This window comes from Chiloscyllium plagiosum, unplaced genomic scaffold, assembly GCF_037043375.1.
Source record: "Chiloscyllium plagiosum isolate Xiang-an unplaced genomic scaffold, Cpla_swu_hap1 HiC_scaffold_3, whole genome shotgun sequence".
NCBI lineage: Eukaryota > Metazoa > Chordata > Chondrichthyes > Orectolobiformes > Hemiscylliidae > Chiloscyllium > Chiloscyllium plagiosum.
This window is the reverse complement of record NW_028270141.1, coordinates 91,577,302-91,588,544: the sequence shown is the minus strand read 5'-3', so window position 1 is coordinate 91,588,544 and position 11,243 is coordinate 91,577,302. Positions and strand designations below refer to the sequence as shown.

Here is an 11,243-nt window from a genome sequence, read left to right as displayed (position 1 = left end):
CAGCCCTCAAAATCTGCCAAGAGCTGCCAATTAGAACTTCTGTGTGTACTACAGCCTTGTGATGTTTTCTACTTTACAATTTAAACAGGGATTACACCGAACGGGAAGTCACGTAAAAACTGGACAAAATTTCAACCAAATATTTTAAGTCTTATCATTTGAAACTCTCCTTCCCCTGAATAGGTCGCGTTGTCCGGCAGGTGGCGGTACCTGTAGCTGTTGCTGGTATGTTGCAAGCGGAAAGTTACTTCTTTTGGACGGCCCGGGTGGGTGGGGATAAAGCATTGTTGGCGTCGCGCGGACTGCCTGGGAAACGGGGAAGCCCTTCGGAACGTTGGCCCAGGAAATCAGGGGATTCTTCGGAACGTTACCCGGGACTTGAGGAGGATGTAACAATGGGGGCGCGTTTGGCACGTGCGATGCGGAACTTTAACCTGGAGAACAGGGCGCACGTGGAGATCGGCAAGCAGAAGCCGAGCAGCGCTCCCAGGCACCCGAGCAGCATGACACTGATCGAGCAACAACTCAGCAGTGAGTGCCCCATTCACTCTTAACAGCTAGCCAAGTCCACACTGAGTGTGCGGCTTAGGCATTAGCACCCATCAATTTCTTACTCTTCCCGCAACCCCCACAAGAATTTGATTTGTTTGTCTTTGCAGCAGTTTTCAAATTTTGAGGTTATATTTGCAAATCTAATCCGTTTGTCTGAAGTGTGAGGTCAAGGTGATCTTGAGGTTGTGTAACTAACCAACCGCAGCCTAATCTCGCTTTAACTGTCTTTTGAAACTTATTTGGCTGAACGACGAGACTAAGCTTGTCACTGAATTATTTTTATTGAAGTGCAACCCTCATAATATTTAACGAGCTCTTTTTCCCCCTCCCTTCTGTACAGATCGAGCAACCTAAATATATGTTTTCCCGTCCATACCTACTCCTAGAAATAAATGGCCTACTGAAAATGAAATAAAAATTGCACCTGACAACACAATATAATGTATGTTTCAAGGTAACCATATCAGAGTGAGGTGGAAATGGGAGAGCTGGGATCGTGGCTCAGCTTGGTTACAGTGTGGTGAAGCAATATCAATGAGCTGTACTATTTCATTGAGGCCTAACTCTTCATCTCCTCCTATGCTTGTGGAGTGGTTACATTCAAACTGTACAAACTGATTGCCTCCCTCGATAGAAATGCCCTTAAGCCTTCATGGACTATAGCTCCTTAATTATGCATTGCAGAGCTTCCCAATGTTTTTCTCTGCTGTGACCACACGTTCAGGCTTGAATGTTTTGTGTGATGTTCTTCAACAACCAGGAAACCGTGAGCAGCCTGTGAGAAGAGGAGGCTATTAGACCTGGAGCAACTCTGTCAAAGCTCACAATCCAATCTGGGGTCCCAAACCCCATTTTGGAAGGTTCGTCTTAGAGTATTACTGGTATTAAGGTGTACCTTAGAGAATTAAGGTCTACCTTAGAGTATTACTGAAACGGGTTTTAATTTTGTATTTTGTCTGTGACCCCTTGACTGTCCAGGCGAAAGTGAGGACTGCAGATGCTGGAGATCAGAGTCAAAGAGTGTGATGCAGGAAAAGCACAGGCAGTCAGGCAGCATCCGAGGACCAGGAGAATTGACATTTCGAGCATAAGCTCTTCATTCCTGCTCCTCAGATGCTGCCTAACCGGCTGTGCTTTTCCAGCACCACACTCTTCACCCTTGGCTTTCCGAATGACTGACTGTCGGGTTACTTGTCCAACATAAACTGCCAAGTAAATCTCAATTTATATGATGATGATAAAAGATGTACTTTTCAGGAACCCTCCACAACCTTCACTCCCATTGTATTGATTCTACTGTCTTGCTGAACCAGACCAGAAATAAGAATTACATATGCCACAAAAGGTGTGGGGGGGGGGGTAAAGCTTACAGCCCCACTAGTCTGTTTGTGTCTTTGTCTCTAAACAACATACTTCAGCATCTAATAGATAGATTTCAACAAAACCTGAAACCTTGACAAAATCATTCTTTTTTTTGGTATAGATCCAGATCCTACAATTTTTGTTGGAAATTTATGAATTAACTTTCGAAAATTGTGTGTTTGTTTTATTCAAAATGTTGTTAGTTATTTTAGAACATCGTGGACTGTCTTAGCTGCTGTAGCGCAGTTGGATTCTGGGTAATCCAAGATGGAGGACAGGAAAAATTTCTGGCTGTAACAGGCTGCTCCTTTTTGAGGTATTTAGGTGTTGGAGGTGATTTCCTCCAATTCGAGGAGCATCAATTACTGTTTTATATGCTGTTGTGTTGTTTTGGAACTTTGGAGGAAAAAAATCAAAACAACAGTACTTTTAAAAGGGAGAGGAACAGACAAAGAAAGCACATGGTGAGGTCCGTGCAGGTGAGAGAGACAGATAGACGGACAGAGATAGAAACCCACAATGCTAACTGACACAGCAGTGAACCTGTGCAGTTACTGCCTTTGCTGTTTGAATTCATGTATCGCTGGACATCGAAGTGCGTCTGGGAAAACTAACAAACAGTGAAATTCACAACTAATCTTGGAGGAACCTGTGTGGGAGAGGTCTTAGCTCAGAAACAGAAGTAAATATTTTAATTGTGGCCTTACAGTAAGTCTGCAATAGTGAGTAGAATGGGTTCTTTCTTGATTATATGTTTTATTGAGATATGTCTCTTGATTTAATATTTATAGCTTATACTTTTTATATTTAGTTAACCTGGAGCAGTGTTTTGTCGAGGAATTAGACAGTGCTATTTTCTGGGTCTGTAGTTTGAAAGAAGCAAAAATGGCCCTTAGTAGAGTGATATGCTCTTGTCGGATGTGGGAGTTTAGGGAGAGTTTGCGTGTTACTGAGGATTATATCTGCAATAAATGCCATTAGTTGCGAATCCTATCAGATCGAATGGATCGGTTGGAGAGACAGAGGCCATGAGGAATTTACAAGAGCAAGGGGGTGTGATGAATGGCAGTTATAGGAAGAGAGAGAAGTTGTAGATACAGTCACAGAGATGGGTTAACTCCAGGAAAGGTAAGAGAGGTAGGCAAATAGTACAGGAGTCTTCTGTAGCTATGCCCATTTCAAACAAGTATGCTGTTTTGGAAAATGTAGGGGGTGATGGATTCTCAGAGGAATGTAGCATGAACAGCCAATTTTCTGGAATTGAGACTGGCTTTAATGCAATGAGGATTACGTTGGGTTCCAAGAGATCAATAGCGTTACAGGACTTTCTAGTCCAAGGCACAGACAGATGTTCTTGTGGCCAGCCGCGAAAAATCAGAATGGTGTGTTACCTCCCTGGTGCCAGGATCAAGGCTGTCTCAGAGAAGGTGCAGAATGTTCTCAAGGGGGAGAGGGACCAGCAAGAGATCATTGTACACATTGGAACCAAAGACATAGGAAGGGAAAAGGATGGGATTCTGAAGGGAGAATATAAAGAGGCAGGAATTTAAAAAGGAGATCCTCAAGAGTATTAATATCTGGGCGACTACTGGTGCTGCGAACTAATGGCGGTAGGAATAGGAGGATAAAACAGGTGAATGCATGGCTGAGGAGCTGGTGTATGGGAGAAGGATTCATAGTTTTGGATCATTGGAATCTCTTCTGGGGTAGATGTGACCTGTACAAGAAGGATGGATAGCACCTGAATTGAAAGGGAATTAAAATACTGGCAGGGAGATTTGCTGGAGCTGCTCAGTAGGATTTAAACTAGTAAGGTGGGGGCCTGGGACCCAGGAAGGTAGTGAGGAAAGAGGTCAATCTGAGACTGGTACAATTGAGAAAAGAAGCGTGTCAAACAGCCAGGGCAAGCAGGGACAAAGCAGAGAACAAGGTAGGACTGATAAATTTAAGCTGCATTTATTTCAATGCAAAAGGCCGAACACGGAAGGCAGATGAACTCGGGCATTGTTAGGAACATGGGACTGGGGTATCATAGCAATTATGCAAACATGGCTCAGGGATGGACAGGACTGGCTGCTTAATGTTCCAGGATACAAATAAAAGGGAGGCAACAGAGGAGGGGGAGTGGCGTTTTTGATAAGGGATAGCATTACAGCTGTGCTGAGGGAGGATATTCCCGGAAATACATCTAGGGGAGTTATTTGGGTGGAACTGAGAAATAAGAAAGGGATGCTCACCTTGTTGGGATTGTATTATAGACCCCATAATAGTCAGAGGGAAATTGAGAAACAAATTTGTAAGGAGATCTCAGCTATCTGTAAGACTAATAGGGTGGTTATGGTAGGGGATTTTAACTTTCCAAACAGTGACTGGGACTGCTATAGTGTTAAAGGTTTAGATGGAGAGGAATTTGTTAAGTGTGTACAAGAATCCTTTCTGATTCAGTATGTGGATGTACCTACTAGAGAAGATGCAAAACGTGACCAACTCTTGGGAAATAAGGCAGGGCAGGTGACTGAGGTGTCAGTGGGGGTGCACTTTGGGGTCAACGACCATAATTCTATTAGATTTTAAATAGTGATGGAAAAGGATAGAGCAGATCTAAAAGTTGAAGTTCTAAATTGGAGAAAGGTAAATTTTGACGATATTAGGCAAGAACTTTCAAAGCTGCTTGGGGGCAGATGTTCACAGGTAAAGCGACAGCTGGAAAATGGGAAGCCTTCAGAAATGAGATAACGAGAATCCAGAACAAGTATATTCCTGTTAGGGTGAAAGGGAAGGCTGGTAGGTATAGGGAATTCTGGATGACTAAAGAAATTGAGGGTTTGGTTAAGAAAAAGAAGGAAGCATACGTCAGGTATAGACAAAATAGATCGAGCGAATCCTTAGAAGGGTATAAAGGCAGTGGGAGTATACTTGAGGGAAATCAGGAGGGCAAAAATGGGACACGAGATAGTTTTGGCAAATAGAATTAAGGAGAATCCAAAGGGTTTTTGCAAATACATTAAGGACAAAAGGGTTAACTTGGGAGAGAATAGGGGCCTACAAAGATCAGCAAGGCGGCCTTTGTGTGGAGCTGCAGAAAATGGGGGAGATACTAAACGAGTATTTTGCATCAGTAATTACTGTGGAAAAGGATATGGAAGATATAAAATGTAGATGGTGACATCTTGAAAAATGTCCATATTACAGAGGAAGAAATGCTGGATGTCTTGAAACACATAAAGGTGGAAAATCCCCAGGACCTGATCAGGTGTACCCTAGAACTCTGGGAAGCTAGAGAAGTGATTGCTGGGCCTCTTGTTGAGATATTTGTATCATCGATAGTCACAGGTGAGGTGCTGGACGACTGGAGATTGGCTAACGTGGTGCCACTGTTTAAGAAAGGTGGTAAGGAGAAGCCAGGGAACTATAGACCAGTGAGCCTGACGTTGGTGGTGGGCGAGTTGTTGGAGGGAATCCTGGAGGGACAGGATGTACATGTCTTTGGAAAGGCAAGGACTGATTAGGGATAGTCAACATGGCTTTGTGCATGAGAAATCATGTCTCACAAACTTGATTGAGTTTTTTGAAGAAGTAACAGAGGATTGATGAGGGGCAGAGTGGTAGATGTGATGTATATGGGATTCAGTAAGGCATTCGAGATGGTTTCCCCATGGGAGATTGGTTAGCAAAGTTAGATCTCCTGGAATACAGCGAGAATTAGCCATTTGGATACAGAACTGGCTCGAGGTAGAAGACAGAGGGTGGTGGTGGAGAGTTATTTTTCAGACTGGAGGCCTGTGACCAGTGGAGTGCCACAAGGATCGGTCCTGGGTCCTCTACTTTTCGTCATTTACATAAATGATTTAGATCTGAGCATAAGAGGTACAGTTAGTAAGTTTGCTGATGACACCAAAATTGGAAGTGTAGTGGACAGCGAAGAAGATGACCAGGATCTTGATCAGATGAGCCAATGGGCTGAGGAGTAGCAGATGGAATTTAATTTAGATAAATGTGAGGTAATGCAATTTGGAAAAGCAAATCAGAGTAGGCCTTGTACACCTTAATGGTAAGGTCCTAGTGAGTGTGGCTGAACAAAGAGACCTTGGAGTGCAGGTTCATATTTATTCAAAAGTAGAGCTGCAGGTAGATAGGGTAGTGAATAAGGCGTTTGGTATGCTTTCCTTTATTGGTCAAAGCATTGAGTATAGGAGTTGGGAGGTCATGTTGCGGCTATACAGGACATTGGTTAGACTTCTGGAGTGTTGTGTGCAGTTCTGGTCTCCTTCCTATTGGAAGGATATTGTGAAACCTGAAAGGGTTCAGAAAAGATTTGTAAGGATGTTCCCAGGGTTGGAGGATTTGAACTATAGGGAGAGGCTGAATAGGCTGGGGCTCTTTTCCCTGGAGTGTCAGAGGCTGAGGGGTGATCTTGTAGAGGTTTATAAAATTGAGGGGCATGGATAGGATACATAGACAAGATCTTTTCCCTGGGGTGGGAATGTATAGAACTTGAGGACATAGCTTTAGAGTGAAAGGGGAAAGGTATAAAAGGGACCTATGAGGCAACTTTTTCACACAGAGGGTAGTGCGTGTATTAAATGAGCTGCCAGAGGAAGTGGTGGAGGCTGGTACAATTGCAACATTTAAAAGGCATCTGGATGTGTATATGAATAGGAAGAGTTTAGAGGGATATTGGCTAAGTGTTGGCAAATGGGACTAGATTGGGTTAGGATATCTGATCAGCATAGAAGCGTTGGACCGAAGGGTCTGTTTCTGTGCTGTACGTCTCTGTTACTCTGTGACCAGGTTTCCTAAACTGAACTGGTCTCATTTGCTTGTTTTTGGTCCATGTCCTCTCGATCTTTCCACTCCATATACCTGTCCAAATGTCTTTTAAATGTTGTAATTGTACACTTCCTCTGGCAACTCATTCCGTATGCGCACCATGCTATGTGTGAAAGAAATTGCCCCTCAGGTCCCTTTTAAATCTTTGCTCTCTCACCTTAAATCTATGCCCTCTAGTTTTAGACTCCTCTACCCTGGAGAAACAAACCTTGGCTGTTCACTTTATTTGGTCATTCTCTCACCTCTGTACCTGTGTCTTTGATCTTCAAAATCATCCATTTTGGTGTTGTCTACAAATTTCACCTAGGCCACTGTTGCTGACAGCTTTCCATCTTTGTAAAATGACGAACCTGCAGCTAATCGAATCTGTTGGGGATAGAGTTTCTTCATATGATCATCCTTTGTTGATGGCTGAAGAAAACAATCCGTGTGAGAGAGAGAAGGGTTCTGCCTCAATACCACTGTCTGTTGCCAAGCCACCTCAGTTACCCACTGATCATCTAGCTGGCTGACAGGTGATCTCACCATTTCTTTCTGACACCAACTGGTGTCTTCGAGCTTAAAAAAACCTCAGATGGTTTGACCCTTCATGTCACACTTACAAGCTTCCTTGAAGCAGAACTTTGATCATCCCACTGGTCTTCTGGATCTCTCTACCTCACCAGATAAAAGTTCCTTGGGCATGCAATGTTCTTTCATATGAAAGTGCCTGAACCTGAATTGATGTCATCCAATGAATTATAAAATTGACAATGAACAGAAATACTTCAGAATCTATTGGGAGATCACAGTCAGCCAGCAGCCTTACCTACAAATCGTTGTTTGATCCTTTCTAATTAATTTTTAGTTTGTCATGATATCCTATCTCTAATTCTATATTTCTGAATTTTATCCTTCTATCTGGTACCCTTTTTCATGCTTGAAAATAGTCCATGCACATTGCATCCACTGCATTTATCTCTCAAACTACATCTGTATGTCTTCAAAGATTCTAGTAAGTTTGTCAACCATGATCACCTCTGTTGAAACGAGTGCTGGTTGCTTTCTAACTGTTTTCTTCCTGTCTTGATAAATGAGAATTTCATCTTTAATTAGAGACTGTGAAAAATTCTGGACCACATGTTAAGTGAACTGTTCTTTCGTGTCTTTTCTGGGGCTAAGTTGGTGTCAGGGCATGTCTTTTGATTCAGGATCATGTCAGTAAATTCTGGTGTTCTTTTATAGATCACCCTGAAACAAATGAAGTTCATAATAAAAATGAAGAACTTCTGTCTTTACTCAAAGATATTTATGTTGATTCGAAGGAAATTCCTGCAAAGGTTAGTGCTTGTAATAAGTTGCATTTTGCTGTAAAAATATCCACAATGAGAATAAAACTTTTAATTTTACTCGTGTTTTTGCAAACACATTGTATCATAGTCCTTTCTATCACAAGGTGCTGACTTAACATTATAAATAAAATCAATGTTTACATTTCAAATGTCTTTGTCTTAGACTGTGTAAGGTTCTTCTAATATGATCAATTATTATAAATGTTGTGGTCATCACTATGTCATTTCTTCCTTTTTCCTTTTTGTTTTCTTCACTGTAACTTGACCTGATCATTAGAAGTGTCAAATGACACTAGTTTTGTAAACCTCATGCGCAATTCTTTGCCAGTCTGCTTTGACAATTTTCAGTCAAAATTTGAAGGACTAACTGTTTTTCATTAAACACCAAATGACATTTTGACTTCATTTCTGGGCATGAGTAGCAGATGCTGGCATTGTCTGACCGACCCATTTTAGTTCCCGTTGTTGTTGACTTTGCAGCATGTCAACAATGAATTTGAAGTCTTATGTAAATGAAAATGTCATTTGGAATAGGGAGATGAACGGATAGTTTCCAAAATCAATAAAATATTAACGAGAGCTTCTCACAATAACACTACCTTTTATATATTCCATGTACCACTAAGCATTGTAGATTAGATTTGGAAGCACATTGGCCTCCTACTTCCTTGGTTCAATATCAGAGAAATTAAATTAAAAGCTGTTGAGCTGTGGCTGCACTGCCTTCCAGAAGGGAGTGCAGTGTTTAGCTTTCTCTGGCAATTTTCTGTAACTAGAAGGAAGGTGATGAAGGAACTTGGAAACATGCAATGCACAGATCTGTCTGCCACACCATTAGTCTATGCATTGCAGTCCAGAAAAAAAAAGTAACAAAAGGTTGGGGAAACAGATTGTAGTATTCCATATTAAGCTTGTCTGTCCTTGTCATGATTGTGTTGCAGCGAGCTGCTTTGCACTCAATACTTGGAAATATTAAAGCAGTTAGCTGCTTTATATAGGAAAATCTTTTGACTGCAGGGTTGAAATGATTTGCAGGAATGATATTGGTCAGAATTCATTAGAGAACCTGAAGATTTGTCTAAGCCAGCAGATGGGGAGAAACTCCAATATTCATTGCAAATGCAGTGGCCTTCCCATAAAAATTACAGATGATTGCTCAGGGATAATCATACTGTAATGTGTGCTGAAAGTCTTAATGAAGCAGCCCTGCGTATGTTGATTGTAGAGTTTACTAAATTAAACAATGCGTGGTAGCAAAATAAGTGAAATGAAATTAAACACTCTCCATTTAAATTGGTTTGAAGGTATTCTTGTGACTATCTGTAAAAGTCGCCCTGTGCCAAATGTGTAATAAGCCATCAGTGATGGTTGACTTTGTACATTCCCTATTCTTCCATATCTACATCCTTGCACAAAATCCCCACAGTGTGGAAGGAAGCAGGCCATTTGGCCTGTGTCCACACCGACCCTCTGAATAGCATCCCACTCAGACCCGGACCAAGCCCCAGCCCCAGCCCCAGCCCCTTACCGTATCCCCATCAGCCTACATTTCTACATCCACCCTGGACATTGAGACATTTTAGCTTGGCCAAACCACCTAACCTGCACATCTTTGGACTGTGGAAGGAAACTGGTGAACCCGGAAGAAACCCACACATATACAGCAAACTCCACACAAACAATGATCGACGCTGAAACTGGACCTGGGTCCCTGGTGCTTTGATGCACCAGTGCTAACCACAGAGCCACTGCACTAATGCAAGAGGCTTCCTTGTTTATCAGAAATAATTAATTTATTGATATTTCACTTATTTTGGTTTCATGGAGGGCTCTTGTGACATATTGAAGCTTCTGAATATTTAATATATTTTTGAGTGCATGTTCCTCCCTGGTAATTACTATTGTCTTAGGCTGTTGCAGACATTTTACTGTTTTATTGTGCTTTGTTTCCAGAAACATGCAACTTCTGAAACATCTAAGCAGCTGCAGGAGCACAGACTCCTCAAATCTAACTTGGATTATGAGCTGTTCAACATTACAAAGGTTCCTAAAGGCAAATTGAGTATAGTGGAGGCTCTTACCATCCTCAATAACCACAAACTCAAGCCTGACATATGGACAGCTGACAAAATAGCTGAAGATTACTGTCTAGAACTTAAAGATGTTAAAGGAATGCTGGAATTTTTCAAACCATTCGAAATAAAAGTTCTACCTCCAAAACAAATCAATAAGGAACTTCTAACTGCTAGTTAGTAAATATGCACATTTTCAGACTAATAATAAGTAAGTTAGATATCTTTACTGTATTTAAGATTTGCAATGTTTTCAGGTTATGGGAACATCATAGATATTTTGTTCAGAAGTTTTAGAGTTATACTGAGACCTGTGGATGAACTCAGAACCACAAAATATGTTCTAGATATGAATTATCTGATTAAAATATTCACAGCACAGTGTTGTGGTAATTTGCTTGTTAACTGTTAAGTGAGTGGACAAATTGTAGTGAGACAATTAAAAGTCAAGAAAGCATAATTCTGCAAACGTGTAGCTGCTTCAGCCAGCTTGATGTAGATAACTACATTTTACAGTTTCTAGTCGATTTTTGAAACTGAGCTTTCAGACCCGCTTTAAACTGACAACTGCACTCGCTGGTTTCAATAAAGGTTCTATGCTATACAGTATTGTGTTTATTTTATTCTTGGTATTGTATCTTGATCCTGTTAATATAAGAAGTGAATACGTTTTTATGATTTTATGCATGTTCATTGTACTTTAGCCTTGAATGCACTGACAGTTTCAATTTTTCATATGCAATTTTGGAAGTACAAATTGTGACTAACAATATTAAAGATAACATTTCATTGTGATTGTGATAACATTCTCCTTTCTATTTGCTGATGCCTCTATTTATTCTTAAGGTGTTCCAATTTATGTAGCACTCAAGTTTCAAAATATTTGTTTCCTCCAATTGAAAGATGTAAGAAAATTGGATTCAATCAGAAAGGCACTATTCTTTCAGGCAAATGGTTATGATTTCAAGCCCCACTTGAGTAGATAATCCAATTGAGAACAATACCAAAGAGGTGCTGCATTGCTGCAGGTGCTACTGTTTAGTTGAGATGATAAATTGAGATTGTCTTTGCCCTCTTGGGTTAAAGTGCAAAGATC

General features: G+C 41.1%; 1 protein-coding gene across 1 annotated transcript; it reads left to right on the top strand.

Annotated features, from left to right (window-relative positions):
- The first annotated feature begins 304 nt into the window (after nt 1–304).
- On the top strand, nt 305–10,942 carry ndufaf4 (NADH:ubiquinone oxidoreductase complex assembly factor 4). The gene is made up of 3 exons (XM_043687486.2): nt 305–531; nt 7,969–8,063; nt 10,029–10,942. Exons 1-3 carry the CDS (start codon nt 396–398, stop codon nt 10,326–10,328), a joined length of 531 nt encoding a protein of 176 aa, XP_043543421.1. The 5' UTR covers nt 305–395; the 3' UTR covers nt 10,329–10,942.
- The last annotated feature ends 301 nt before the right edge of the window (nt 10,943–11,243 follow it).

Excerpts from the sequence above, each read along its gene's own strand:
- ndufaf4 (XM_043687486.2), top strand. The coding sequence starts at position 396 with ATGGGGGCGCGTTTGGCACGTGCGATGCGGAACTTTAACCTGGAGAAC. Across the intron at positions 532-7,968 it reads GATCGAGCAACAACTCAGCA|ATCACCCTGAAACAAATGAA; the intron begins GTGAGTGCCCCA and ends GTTCTTTTATAG. Across the intron at positions 8,064-10,028 it reads CGAAGGAAATTCCTGCAAAG|AAACATGCAACTTCTGAAAC; the intron begins GTTAGTGCTTGT and ends CTTTGTTTCCAG.